Below are 14,003 nucleotides of genomic sequence, written 5' to 3'. Positions count from 1 at the left end.
AATCTAGATCATTGGCATGACTTGCACAGTTTTACAGTAGCAAGATTCTATTCAATGGATAAACACGAGATATATCCACCCTTTTCTCGGCTCACGACAGAATCAATCTCGCAATTGAATGAGGCTTTTGCATCTAAGGATCTAATCATGTTCTGCATCAGGCAATCGATGCCTGCAATATAGAGTTGTACAGCACCTGTGAGCGGCTCATGCGTCTCTGAAATGACCCGAGAGATTCTTCTATGCTAATGGAGCTTTGACTATATAAGTCCTTTATTGATACCTGCCAGACTATAACCCGAAATTCTGAAGGCAGTCCTTTTCCTCTGCGCTGCCCGAAGGGCTTGCAAAACCCTGTCTACCATATCTTCCCCAATCACAGCAAGTATTTCTCTGACGTCGTTCTCGGCACCCAGCATGTGCACGGACTGCGAAACGGTGGCTCTGTTGACAGATGCACCAAACGACAGCATCAATTTGATGACACGGCCCCAAGTTTCAGCCGCGTATAGGTCCTTTTGGTCATCAGAGGATACCCTGACGGCGATAGCAACTGCAATCATCCAAGGGCTGTAATCATTTGTATGGTCCTGCTTTGTCCACAGGGTCGTCGGGACCTCAAAGTTTGGGTTGGCTCCTTTGTTCAGCAGCAGCTGTATAAGTGGTTCCGATACCAGGTGTGATTCGGAGATGCCACCGACTACGGCATGGTATAGTGGCCATGAGAATTTCCGTTTCCTCTCGCCATAGCCCCTCAAAGTGTCCGCAGGGGTAAGTCGCATTCGAGACAACTTGGAAGAAGAAGTCGTGGGCTTAGCTCGAGTATCTCTTAAGACATTTGAAGCCCCATTCGACCCCTTCCTGATCTTTGATAGAACGAACGGAGTGGCTCCGCAATAGGTCGCACCAGACAGAAATACTGTGTCCCCGGCCGACATCGTGCTGTCGACTAGCAGGGCTCGGGTGGTGGGAGCAAGCTTAAATGACGAGTTTGCCTCTTCATCCGCACTCATTATCATCCGGAGAGCCCAGAGCTCCCTCACATCGCCGCCGGAGAATCCTGCCAACGCTGGCATAAGTCGTTTCAGCTGCTCCAGAATGGGAAACATTATCAATGCCGTAGCTGTCGGGACATCCGACATTTGCATCATGCATCCCAGTGCCATTTTCCGTGATTCGTCGTCCAGCGTTTCCACGGGTTCTCGGTAGTGACATGATTTGTACACGGCTAAGTAACCTGAACAAAGCCTTACGTGAGGGCCGAACGAAGGGTCAACCTCCTTCATCATATTTTCCCTCCGTTCCGGGGTTTCAAGGAAGTCTTTCACCGTGCGGTGTAGGTAACGGACTGTTCGTGGGTGGATCGTTCCCCACCCTCGAACCCTGCTTTCTTTTTGGCTGGCAAGGTGCGGTCGTCTCTAAAAGCCCCTTGCATCGGCTGTTGAGTCGTATCCTCATTGTCTCTATACGTGCCTCGTACACATTGGATTCCATCTCCTTCACTGGGAGTCTCACAGCGTAGTCGTCCTCTTCATCGGCAAAGGAGAGAAGTATTGTCGGCAAGGGTGTCGGGCCGCTAGCGACCAACTGAAAATACTGCGCGGCATGGTCCTTATAATCAGGGCTCAGGTCGTCGAGCATCCACTGGAAAAGGTCCTCGAGGTCTTTAGGAATGGCGTCCAATCGCTTCTGTAAATCTGAAACGCGATCACCTTCGCGCATACCATCGAGCAGAGACTCTACAACTAGGCGAACCCAAAGGAACACCCCTTCTGAATTGTTGACAATCTTGTGGAAGAGGCTGCGAGAAAATCCCGGGTCGAGGGTCTGAACCCGCTCGAAGTTGTTGTCCCCCCTCGAAGTGGGACTTGACGTAAGTCATTCGGTCATCGTGTGTGAGGTGTTCCAACATAAGACTTGGCTGTTCCCGAAAGGCGCCCTCGAAGACAACCCACGGACGACTGGCGAAGCATATCTTGACCGGATGCGCAGCAATCAGATCTTTGAAGTAGGCGATAAGGTCTTGGTGGTGCCCTTTGAATTCGTCCAGACCGTCTATGAAGAAACAGATACTTGTCGTGGGGCTGAGATAACTAATGGCACGAGACAGAAGGATCTGCAGCTCGGAAACGTTAAACTCCAGACTATGTCGACCAAAGAAAAATAGCTTCTCCCATTTTCTTGGCGAAACATTGGGGACGATATGTTTGTTCCGCACAAGGACTTTGTGGAGAAGTGTCCGGAATAGACCCTCGGTTGAAGTCTGTATCTGAGAACCAGCTGCCCAGAAATAGAACGACCCGATCAGTAACTGTTTGTCTCCAGACCATTTCTTCAAGTACTCTGAGCATCGGAGTTCAGATGTCTTTGGAGGATTTGTGGTTTTCACACCCTCAGTCAGAGCCATCCGGCCCGATTGAGGCGCGGAAATGAATTTCATCAAGGTCGATTTCCCGGAGCCTGCTTTTCCCGTGATCCAGTAAATCTGACTCTCTGATTCTAGCCACTTACCAAAGTCTTCCCAGTGTGTTTGAAGCTCTGTGCCTTTCTCGAATATCCACTGGAAAGTCTTTGCATGGGCAGGAGCAATCGAGGCCTCGCGATAGTACATTCCGTCGTAGTGTAGCCCTTTGAGGTATTCGTCTTGCAATCGTCTTTTTTCATGACCACTAATTTGCATACTGCAAGGGTCAAAGTAGGGGGTGACTTGGTCATTGTCGTGCCCAACGCTGCGGATTTCTTCTCCGATAGAGTTCGTGAGCGTCCATGGATCTGGCCGTCCAGCCATGCGAGAAACAGAGGAGACAACCTCGGATCCTATGTTCAAGTCGTCGACTTTCTGGTCCTCAAGACTCTCTTTACTGTCGTGAGTCTTCTCGACAATCTGTTTCAGAAGTACTCGCTGCTCAGAAAGTGACGACATGGTATACTTTCTGCCTTTATAAGCGAAAGACTTGAAACATTGGTCCTGAGATATGTCATTACCTGAGGGACGCAAGGAGAGCTAGAGTCAACTGCTTATTGATTCCCTCTAGCTCGATCCTCAAGGATCTGATCTCGTCGCGGTTCCATAAGGTGATGAAAGCCGCTCGGAGGGCTTTTCTTTTGGTGCGTCTGGCATCCTGGGTAACACTGGCCCGACTCAGCAACTCCTGAATTTTGACCGAGGCTGCACGGCTTTCGGTGGCGAGGACAGATGTTTCTTAATCGACCTCGGCACTAACAGCCGAAGAGTCCCGTTTGGCAGACTGCAGTATGGAATCCAGATCTTTTGAGAGACGTTGGAGAATTGTTAAGCTTTCGACCTTGTCCACTCCAGAATCGTAGAGTTTCCATGCCGTAGTGACGAATTGTCGACCGTAGTCCAGCACTTGCAGAATACTAGCCGCTAAGGCCAGCCCTGCAACCGCTTCACTCATCTTGACTTCTCGTCCTAGACTCCTGTAAATTCTTTTCCTTGAAATGCCGTTGACGGGAGACTAAGGAGGCTCGGGGTCAGAAGGTCTGTTCTGTTACATTAATAGTCGCGCAGAAAACACAGACCGAGAAAAGATCACATTGGGGCCTCCAAGGCGGGGCAACTCGGATGAGTGAGAGAATTCATACTGGACGCCATCTGTAAGAGGCACTGCAGCTGGCATAATGCCTGTAATCTGCCCTGCCAATTGCCTGCGCTTGGATTATGTTACACAGCAGGTAAGCGAGCACACTATCCTCCAAAAAGGAGAAGCAAGTCATGTTTAGCTGCTTGAGGTAGGTCGCTACATATGTAAGACGGGCTGGATCCAGAGCTGAAATTCACCTAGAATCAACAGGCTGCATATTGTGACTAGATGCTGGGAGTCAGATGAGCAATGCCAAAGAACCACCCTTAAAACGGATGTTTCTATCACTGAACCAAAGAGCCTCCACTAGAGCTGATCACGCTCCCAGTGTTATTAGTGTCCCTCATCAGATAGATATAAGCCTCGCCAACCTCCTCGGGCAGCCCAGGTTTGCCCAGCAGCGCCCTCGCGGAGACGGCAGTCTCCAGCCTCTCGCGCGCCTCCCCCGGCGGCCCCCAGAGCTCTGTGGCCGTTGCGCCAGGACTGACTGCGTTAACCCGGATCGGCGCCAGCTCGAGGGCGAGGGCGCGGACGGTCCCGTAGAGTGAAGCAGCCCACCCGGCACCCACGGCGTACCCCTTTACAGGTTTCTCACCGACCTGGCCGCCAGTGAAGATGATGGAGGACGTCCAGTGTGGCTCGAGGAAACGTGGGGCTAGCTTTGCGATGAGTATCGGGGCGACGAGGCGGCTTGTAGTGACCTGCGTCAGCATCGACAACGACAGAAGGGCAGCATTGCTGTCCATGGGTTGATCGGAATCTTACAGCGGAGCAACTTCTTTGAAATACTCAGTGGTAAACTCCGAAATAGGTTTGATGTTGGCAACTCCAGCGGTCAGAATGACATGGTCGATCTGCCCTCCATTGGCCTCTGTGACATCGGTGAATAGCTTCTCCAGACGCGACTCCATGTCGTCCCCGCTGATATCGACAGTGAAGCCTGAGATCTGGGCATCAGGCACTACGTCCTGTATCTTCTTGATGGCTTGGTCGACGCGGCTCTGGTTGGACGAAGCAATGGCTACCTTGAGGCCTTCAACACAGGCGAGCTTAGCTGCAGCAGCACCTATGCCAGAGGAGCCACCTACAATGACGACTGACTGTCCTTTGATAGGAGGCATAATGATTGGAGAAATTTTGAAGCAGCGGATGATATCAGTCTGGCAGTAATGCTCGAGGTATTGATGAAGTGATTGCAATGGTGGGTTGTCTCATTCTGCACACGAGGAGGTCGATTTTTATATTGCAATCCGTGTACCATCCCTTTCAAATTCGAAGCCAAGACTCAGAGAGCATCTCGATGCAGGTGACTGGCGATGGAGTCAAAACGCCCCACCCAAAGCTCTCAGTTGAGAGAAGAATACGAATGGGGGTTAGACCCAAAGCGCTGCTGACGGAGTTAAATCCGGGTTTTCCCTATTATGTCCGGCCCTGTGCCGCTCCCTCCATAAGTTGCCTCTGAGCAGATTTAGCCTCTGGTTTCCAGCCTCAGCATTGAACATTTCAGAAGGACTCGCAGTGTCTTATCCAATCGGCGTCTCTAGACGCTCCTCTAGACGCTCGAGCATCCCACCTGAGCAGCTCCTTTGGAGACTTGGCCTGGTCCTGCACGACCGGGCAGAAGTGGAGGTCACGCCTGAAAGCTGGACTATGATTGTGACGCGTCAGTATGACCAGAGCCTGCCTGCCAATCCTTCCCTCAATCAAGAGACTCAAGCACTCTTAGAGCCCTTGTCCATCAATCGGAAAAGGGAGTAGATCGTGATCGCCGGGGATAGCCAGCAAGTCAATGCGCATTAGGGAAAAAAAAAGCCAAAAAAGGTGCACCCCGGGTGGTGCGAAGCCAGGCCCCCTCAGTTGCGTCGTCTCGTCATAGCAGGCAGTGAATGAACGATTAACCGGTTCTCGACCACTGCGCCAAGGGCGCTTGAACGTTGACCTGAACTCCATTGGTAGCAGCAGCTTCCCAGGGCTTATATTGTCTCCTTCATCCAAAGACTGGGTTCATTGCAAGCGGTGCCAACTGCAAGGCACCCACCCCCCGCGAGGTAGCCGTCCACAGTGAGAGAAGACCACACCTGCTTCGCCATGCGTCCCAACACCAGCCCGTCCTTGAGGAGTCCTTGTTCCTCGTACGTGGTCACTTAAGCCGCTGTCACCACCAGCTTGAGCACATTTGCTGTACCAGACCAGCAGAGCCGCCCCGTCACACCTGCAACGATTTCGACTGCTTGACCCTTCTCCTCAAATCAAAGCTGGCGACATTGCTCCTCCTCCCACTTGGGTAACCTCGACTCCGCATGACTTGTATCGGCGCTCCTGTCTAGTCAGAACAACGATAATGTTAGAGTCTCGAGCTAGCGAAACTATGCCAAAGGACGGCTGACGCAAGTGTGATACCAAGGGGATTATAATTTCAAACAGGCCGTCCTCGACACTTGTCAGGCTCGCCCTCAAAGCTTTAACGCATTGGAAACAAATAAGAACGGCGGGGAGGAGGGAAAGGGGCACTGCTCAGAGGGTGTGATTGAGTAGACAAAACAGCTTCTGAGCTCGTGATAGGCACGTCACACCAACATTCGCTCATGTCTGCTGTCTCAGGTCGCCTTGATTATTATATAAGACCATTACGAGCTCCGTCACTACGACGGTCTCGACTGAGTCCAGCGCCCTCAGGAGGTGCTCAGAGACCAATGACTTTCGATAAAGACGATAACAGTCGTCCTGGTACCAGTTGGTAGAAAATGGATGGTATGTTTCACGCGTGTCGGTTTCCTTATAAAACTTCGAGTCAACTTGAGAACTGACGGCTGAGCAGCCTCCTTCGGGGCTGTGAGCAGGTCAAGATACATTGCGATTGAAGTCGACTGAAGTCGTAGATAAGAGCGGGCTGTTACGTAATCCACCAAGGGGTCTCAATCAGGGGACCCACCAGAGCTCCAAGCTGCTGTGGAGGACCCTTCATAGGTACTTAGTGTGACCCCGCGCCCAGATCTCAATCGCCCCTCCACCACTTCGACCCCTCGAGAACAAGTACTGCTGTATCACCAGCTATTCCTCCGACCAATTGATCCCGTTAATCACTATAGCACAGACTGAACACAAGATTTGTGACCCCAGCTTCTCCCGCCCAAAATGGCAACACACTCGCACGACGGGTCCGCCCCTCACTCACACTCGCACGACGGCGGCTTCAACGCCCAGGAGCACGGGCACACGCACGAGATCCTCGACGGGCCGGGCTCCTACATCGGGCGCGAGATGCCCATAACCGAGGGCCGGCAGTGGGCCTCACGGGCCTTCACGGTCGGGATCGGCGGCCCCGTCGGCTCGGGCAAGACGGCGCTGATGCTGGCGCTGTGCCTGGCGCTGCGGTCGCGGCACAACATCGCGGCCGTCACCAACGACATCTTCACGCGCGAGGACGCCGAGTTCCTGACGCGCAACCGCGCCCTCCCCGCCGAGCGCATCCGCGCCATCGAGACGGGAGGCTGCCCGCACGCCGCCGTGCGCGAGGACATCAGCGCCAACCTCGCCGCCCTCGAGGACCTGCACGCCGAGTTCAACACCGACCTGCTGCTCATCGAGAGCGGCGGCGACAACCTCGCCGCCAACTACAGCAGGGAGCTGGCCGACTACATCATCTACGTCATTGATGTCTCCGGCGGCGACAAGATCCCCCGCAAGGGTGGGCCCGGCATCACCCAGAGCGATCTGCTGGTCGTCAACAAGACCGACCTCGCCCAGGCCGTCGGCGCCGACCTGGGCGTCATGGAGAGGGATGCCAGGAAGATGCGGGAGGGTGGTCCGACGGTGTTCGCGCAGGTCAAGAAGGACGTCGGTGTGGACCATATTGTCAACCTGATCCTCAGCGCATGGAGGGCAAGCGGTGCTGAGGAGGTGCAGAAGTCAAGAGGAGGCCCGACAGCAACGCCTGGCCTGGACACTCTCAAGTAAATAGACATCATATGCCCCAAATTCTGGACCCTGTATCAGAAGCGCTTGCCATTGACTAGGCCGCTGGTTGTTGGTATTCATCGTAATCATAATTTAAAAAAGAAAGACTTGATACCCTATTTTGAAGCAGCTTGATGCCCTATTCCTCAACTCCGTTTCATGATGTTTGCAATTGTCCGAGGAGGTCCTCCTACTCCTCCATGACCTCGCCTGACACTGTAGCCTCTTCTGCGTGGTCTAATAGCGGGCCTTGCAATGGTATCGCATTGCGAGGCCAGACCCTCTTGTAAAGACTGACGCCAATGGTGTCCTGCGGGTTGATATGCGCGTCGAATGTTGCCTTGAAGTATCCATGGGTTCCGAGCGGCTCCTTGACGTGGCCACTTCGTCCTCGCTTGGTCCACAAGGGCAGGGCCTTGAACCATTCCACGTCTTCCCTGTTGAAGAACATGTATCGGATGGTCACGATCCTCTTGTGGATGTGGTACGGGTGACCCGTCAGGATTACTCGTTTGGCGATGACTCGGTTGGTGGAAGGAGAAATGGCAGTACCCGTGCCAATCAACGTCAGAGGTAGGTCAGGCTCGCCCTCCGCCTTCTCCTCGCCCGGCTTTGATCTCCTGTAGAACAGAGCTGGTACGGCGCCCCAGGTCACAGGGCCCGTGAAGGTTGCCACTGCAGACTGACCGGGGTGCAAATAGCGGCAATACTTGTGCACGTCGTTCGGGGTAGTGCCACCCTGCGAGAATAGAGGATTGATGATGAACCTCCGAGGGCCACACTGCATGATGATCTCCTCCTTAGACTTGATTGGTCTGGAATAGTCCGAGCTCAAGTTGATGAGGAAATTGACCGCCGTCCGCTTTTGTTCGTGTCTCAGTAAGGAGAACAGAGTCACAGGCTTGGCTGGGTGATATGTTGCTCGAGACTCAGCAGGGACGCCTTTGATATGAACATGGACCCGAGTGCCAGGTTGCACACCTCCCACAAGGGCCTCATTGCGTGCGCTGTTCCGAGAGGCCTGGTAGTTCTGGACTTGCAGAAGCCGACGCCACTCCTCAGGCTCATGAGCTCGATCCTCGTCCTGTTCCCAGGGGCTGCTCCGCAGGCTCTTCAGTCCTCGGTATCGCGCCAGTCGCTCACGTGCGAGAACGTTGGGATGTAATTCAATCTCGTCGGGGAATTCCAGATCCTCTTCAGCTTCGTCCTTCTTCTTAGCTCGGTACTGCGCCAGCTGCGCAGCGTCGTCGTTCTCATCCAGTTCTTCGAATTTCTCTGATTGCGGATACTCCGATGGCCCAGCCTCAGTCATACGATCCACGGCAAGTCCCTCCATGCCGTCTTCTGGTGCCACAGAAGCCTCAGACCCTTGCTCGTCGTCCAAGTCCATGTCAGTCATATCAGATCCGTCGTCAGATACGTCGTCCTCCAGGTACCAAGCCGACTGATACTTTGACGTTCCCTTGGGCACCCTCAAGTGCTTGACTTGGGCATTGTCCTCATCTTCGGAGAAATAGTGATGGTCGTCCAGCAAAACTCCCTTCTTGGTCGACGGCGCCACGGACGTGGCATCATCCAATTCGATGTCATCATCCGCATCACGCATGGCCGCGACCTCTGGCGCCAGGTCATCAAGGTCGTCTTGATCCTCGGTAGGAACCGCGAGCGGTTGTTCTGTTTGATCGTCCACGTTCATCCCCTCATCTGACTTCTTGCCTCTCCTTGACAGCGGTGCAGCGGTGATCTTCTCGATCTTGAACGACCCCCAGTCGCCAACTTGCACCAGTCGGTCCGCCTGTAAGCCTCTGCCCCTCACAACACCCGTGACAATGGTGGGATCCTCTTCCGAATCTGCAAACCTGACGTCCTCCACCAACATCCAGCTTCGCTCATCCCGCCACTTGATGCCCTTTGGTGTCGAATTGCAGAGTGAGCGCATCAAATTTGAACACTCCTGCCTGTTGTCGAGGTTGTAAATCTTGTGCTGCTCCGGGTGGAAATGTGTAATATATGACCGCAGAGAGTCAAGAACTGGGTTCCTGAGTTTGGCGGGCTCGGTCTTATTCAGGCCCTGAACGACGGTGAACAGAGTGGACAACCCTTGGCTTTCCACGCTACGAAGGATCAACTCGCCAAGGTCGTCGACATCGACATCTGCGGACAGGATAAGCACCACGAAGTCGGCGACTCTGGCAGCATCCGAACAGGCTGTGAGGTCGCGTGGCAGGGCTACGTATTGCAGCTTCTGCTTGAACCTATCGATAGGCACGCGAGCTGTGCCAAGGGGTATTTCTTGGTCGATGTCGAGACTCTGGTTCAGGGCTCGAACAGCAGCAGTGGAGTCACCATCCGGGCAGAGAGGGATGACAGCGACATTTCGGGGAGCGCCGTCCTTGCCGGCGAAGACAACGGTCTCCTGCTGATGGGCTTTATGCTTCTGGGCCTGCTTCTGCTTGGCCTGGTTCCGTCGGTCGAGTTTAGACATGACTTGCTGGTGAGGTGTCTTTCGGCGCTCGTTTGGTACTTTGCCTGAGAAGAGGCAGCGATGCCAAAGTTAGCTGATTGGTCTTAAGTTTTCATCCTGCTGCCTAGGGATTATGGTATTATATATGCAAGTGTAGGGCACATAACTCCCAATTTGCACTTCCGGTGATTTCTTCTCGGGGTGACTCATCCTACCTTTGAGTTGATCTCGCATGGCTCCCTTAGTTGCCTTCCGGGACTTGAAGGCCTTGTTGTTGACCTTGGTGGTCGCCCGGTGCGAGTGGCTCGTGACAGCGGCCGGCATCCTTCCTCCGTCACCGCCTGCCTTGAACCTGAATGGTAGGGATGAAGACGCCAGATTGTATAATACCGTCCAGATGTCTTGAGATATTTAGGAAATGTGAGTGTTGGGCAATGCGAAGTGAGAATGGAAAGGGACCTTGATTTCTCTCAACCGTCACTAGCGAGTGAAGGTACCGCCCGCCGGCGCCTTGCTAAGTTGAACTTTGCCCCGCCATATTTTGAAATTTCTTGTGGAAACTACAGCCAGCATCCCTGCTTATCGGCTTATCAATTCTTATCAGCTTATCGCCCGACGACCCTCTGAAAAAGTTCCTAGACTGCGAATCAACTCTCGACCGATGTTCTGAGTAGCCGACCGCGAACTGAAACATTCCCACAACCAACCATGGCCGACGAGACGAAGGCGCAGCCGAATGGCGCTTTGACGGTTCAAAGTGCCAGGACATCACTACTCTCAAAAGAAGAACAAGCAAAACGGCGTCGGCAAAAACTAGCCAACCGGGACTATGGCCGGGGCAAGGGCGTCGACGTGCGCGGTGTCCGCGACAAGAAGTTGCGCACCAACATGAAGAAGCAAGAGGAGAAATACCAGAACGCCATTTCAAAAGCTAAAGATGCCGAGATCTTATTGGAAAACGCACCAGGCTTTCTCGAGCCAGAACACGAACTCGAGCGGACGTACAGGGTGCGCCAGGACGAAATCACAAGCGAGACGGCCGTGGGAACGGCGCAAAAGCGATTCGACTTGAAACTCGACGATCTTGGACCGTACCACTGTGAATATACGAGAAACGGCAAGGAGCTGCTTCTGGCGGGTCGCAAAGGCCATGTTGCGACAATGGACTTCCGCGAAGGGAAACTGGGGTGTGAGCTCCAATTGGGAGAGACGATCAGAGGTAGGCTCACACTCGACAATGTCATCTATGATACGAGTACTGATTTTTTGTTTGAATGCAGACATACGGTGGCTTCACAACAACCAATATTTCGCTGTCGCGCAAAAGAAATACGTCTACATCTATGACAGGAATGGCGTCGAGCTGCACTGCCTGAAGAAACACGTCGAGGTCTCACACATGGAGTTCCTGCCATATCATATGCTCCTCGCTACCCTGGGAATGTCGAGCAATTTGAAATACCAGGACGTTTCGACCGGACAGCTGGTATCCGAGATCCACACTAAGGGCGGCGCCCCTTGCTCCTTTACACAAAACCCATGGAACGCGATATGTCACATCGGCCACCAGAACGGCACAGTCTCATTATGGTCTCCAAATTCCTCAGAAGCACTCGTCAAACTCCTCGCGCACAAAGGCCCAGTCCGCGCACTAGCGGTCGACCGAGAAGGACGGTACATGGTCTCAACGGGGCAGGATCTGAAGATGGCAGTTTGGGACATACGGATGTTCAAGGAGGTCAACTCTTACTTCACAAGAACTCCTGCATCCTCCGTTGCGATATCAGATTCCGGATTAACCGCAGTGGGCTGGGGCACGAGCGCGACGATATGGAAGGGCCTCTTCTCCAAACACCAATCTGTCCAAGAAAAGGTGCAAAGCCCATATCTCACGTGGGGCAAAGAGGGCAAGGCGGTGGAGCGGGTGCGGTGGTGTCCCTTTGAAGATGTGCTCGGCATCGGTCACGACCAGGGCTTCTCATCGATCCTGGTGCCCGGCGCTGGCGAGGCCAACTTCGACGCGCTCGAGGTCAACCCGTATGAAACGGCCAAGCAGCGACAAGAGGCTGAGGTGAAGCAGCTGCTCAACAAGCTGCCACCAGAGATGATCGCGCTGGACCCCAACTTCATCGGCAACCTGGACCTGCGGTCGGAGAAGCAGCGGCAGGCCGAGAAGGACCTCGACGCACCCGCCATGAACGTCGAGGAGGAGATCAGGAACAAGGCGCGCGGGCGCAACGGCGCGCTCAAGAAGTACATCCGCAAGCAGAGGAAGCGCAACATCATCGACGAGAAGAGGATGCGCGCGGACGAGATCTGGGAGGAGCTGCAGAACAAGAACAAGGCCCAGCACGAGCAGCAGAAGGAGGAGCTGGGGCCGGCACTGGGGCGGTTCGCGAGGAAGGAGAAATGAGAGGCTGAGCAGATACCCGAGCAGGCAGATAATGGGACTTGTTCGCTGCCCTTGCCATAAATTCCAGACCATTGGGAGGCACTGAATCCGCAATAGGATTGCCTCGAGTCTACATTCCGATCATCGCTGTCGATGCTTGTTCTCTTGCGTCGCGGATGAATAATCTGTTTCTGGGCCGATAGGTCTTCTCGATCTTCTCAGCTATAGTTGAAAGCATCCGTCCAATTGTGGAACGTGCATGGCGACGTACTGTGGCACAGATAAGTGTAGAAACAGGGTACGTGAGAAGAATGCTCTAGTCATTTGGCTGTCCGCGGCCCGATCACTGCAGGTCGATGGGTGGCGGCCCAAGCTAATTCTTGCAAGATTCTGGTGCTCTGGCTCTGCATAATCATTTGGATACCTGCCAGTTGGCTCTGGCTCTGTAGAAGTGTGGTTTCCGAGGTGGTATTCCCAAGATGCTGTGAACTTGTTCTGGGCTTCACATTATCGTGTTACAACCATGTACTGTGCTGGTCCATCCTAGGTAAACCTGTCTATCAAGAGCCCGTGGTTGATCTCTTTTGCCACCCCCCAACGCCGAGCAATGCATATATTCCCTAACAAATCGGGGCACGAACCCCAGCCCGAACCCATAACACGCAGAAGCTAGACGACCCCCATGGCCCTACAGCAGCTTCAGGTGGCCCGTGACCTGGTCCACGGCGCTCTTGGGCGCGGGCCCGACGCCGAGGACGGTCAGGCTGCCCGGGTCGATCTGGGTGCGGCCGGCGTCGGCGATGACCTCGGCGGTGATGCCCAGCGAGCGCGCCTTGGCCATGAGCTCGTGCATCTCGTCGGCGCTCTTGGTCTGTAGGGCGACCTTGGCCTGGCCGTATCGCTCCCAGCGCTGCAGGAGCCTCGCCGCGGGGCTGCTGGGCCCGGAGGCGCGCGCCGCCTTGGAGATGGACTTGAAGCACGCGAGGGTCGCGTGGCCGCACTGCGCTGCGATCTTGCCTAGAGACGGTTGGATGGGGTCAGTTTCGGCCTGGTCTCTTGAGTAGAGGTTGGTGGGTCGGGCGCGCTTACCCTTTGTCATGCCCAGGTCTGTCCTGACGACCAGGATGAGCTTGCACTCCTCCCCGGTGTCCTCGACCGACGGCACAAAGTCTGCTTTCGATTTCTTGCTGTCTGTCTTGGACTTGTGCTTCTCGGTGTAACGCAGCCCTTGCCTCTTGTCTGCCTCCTTGCCGTTAGCCCAGTTGGGGGCGTGGTCCAGGTGGGTTTCGTCCTCGTCGATGTCGGTCTCGTCGCTGTCGACGGGGTCCTCGTAGTTGGCGCGCGACTGCTTTGCGAACTCAGGGGTAATGATGTAGCCCTGAATGCTGTAGATCCCCAATAGGAAGCCGGTGAGCAGGGCGACGACGGACGTGGATATCACCACGAGGGTGGTGTCCTCGGGCATGATGGTCGGTGGTGAATCGACGCGGGCGGGCAGGTGGATTGATTACGGGACTCGTATTGTAGTAACGGGTCAGAGATTGAAGTCGACGAGCAGAATCTCAGTTATCTCACCACTACTGCA

General features: G+C 54.4%; 6 protein-coding genes across 6 annotated transcripts; 2 read left to right on the top strand and 4 right to left on the bottom strand.

Moving 5' to 3' along the window:
• Positions 1-260: 260 nt before the first annotated feature.
• INS49_011606 (uncharacterized protein) lies at positions 261-2,923 on the bottom strand (the record flags this gene model as incomplete). Its single annotated transcript, XM_043172319.1, has 3 exons — positions 261-1,069; positions 1,470-1,855; positions 1,956-2,923. The coding sequence occupies 3 exons, from the start codon at positions 2,921-2,923 to the stop codon at positions 261-263; spliced, it is 2,163 nt and encodes a 720-aa protein (XP_043024064.1).
• A 966-nt stretch (positions 2,924-3,889) lies between these two features.
• INS49_011605 (uncharacterized protein) lies at positions 3,890-4,726 on the bottom strand (the record flags this gene model as incomplete). The annotated part of the gene is made up of 2 exons (XM_043172318.1): positions 3,890-4,295; positions 4,371-4,726. The coding sequence occupies 2 exons, from the start codon at positions 4,724-4,726 to the stop codon at positions 3,890-3,892; spliced, it is 762 nt and encodes a 253-aa protein (XP_043024063.1).
• A 2,014-nt stretch (positions 4,727-6,740) lies between these two features.
• INS49_011604 (uncharacterized protein) lies at positions 6,741-7,562 on the top strand (the record flags this gene model as incomplete). The annotated part of the gene is made up of 1 exon (XM_043172317.1): positions 6,741-7,562. The coding sequence occupies one exon, from the start codon at positions 6,741-6,743 to the stop codon at positions 7,560-7,562; it is 822 nt and encodes a 273-aa protein (XP_043024062.1).
• A 190-nt stretch (positions 7,563-7,752) lies between these two features.
• INS49_011603 (uncharacterized protein) lies at positions 7,753-10,047 on the bottom strand (the record flags this gene model as incomplete). Its single annotated transcript, XM_043172316.1, has 1 exon — positions 7,753-10,047. The coding sequence occupies one exon, from the start codon at positions 10,045-10,047 to the stop codon at positions 7,753-7,755; it is 2,295 nt and encodes a 764-aa protein (XP_043024061.1).
• A 687-nt stretch (positions 10,048-10,734) lies between these two features.
• Positions 10,735-12,439, top strand: INS49_011602 (uncharacterized protein; the record flags this gene model as incomplete). The annotated part of the gene is made up of 2 exons (XM_043172315.1): positions 10,735-11,245; positions 11,307-12,439. The coding sequence occupies 2 exons, from the start codon at positions 10,735-10,737 to the stop codon at positions 12,437-12,439; spliced, it is 1,644 nt and encodes a 547-aa protein (XP_043024060.1).
• Positions 12,440-13,106: 667 nt separating this feature from the next.
• Positions 13,107-13,883, bottom strand: INS49_011601 (uncharacterized protein; the record flags this gene model as incomplete). Its single annotated transcript, XM_043172314.1, has 2 exons — positions 13,107-13,435; positions 13,508-13,883. The coding sequence occupies 2 exons, from the start codon at positions 13,881-13,883 to the stop codon at positions 13,107-13,109; spliced, it is 705 nt and encodes a 234-aa protein (XP_043024059.1).
• Between the last annotated feature and the right edge of the window lie 120 nt (positions 13,884-14,003).

The sequence above is a fragment of the Diaporthe citri genome (genome assembly GCF_014595645.1).
Source record: "Diaporthe citri strain NFHF-8-4 chromosome Unknown scaffold_5, whole genome shotgun sequence".
Classification (NCBI taxonomy): domain Eukaryota; kingdom Fungi; phylum Ascomycota; class Sordariomycetes; order Diaporthales; family Diaporthaceae; genus Diaporthe; species Diaporthe citri.
Note: the sequence above shows the minus strand (reverse complement) of the source record. Positions and strands in the feature narration are given on the sequence as shown.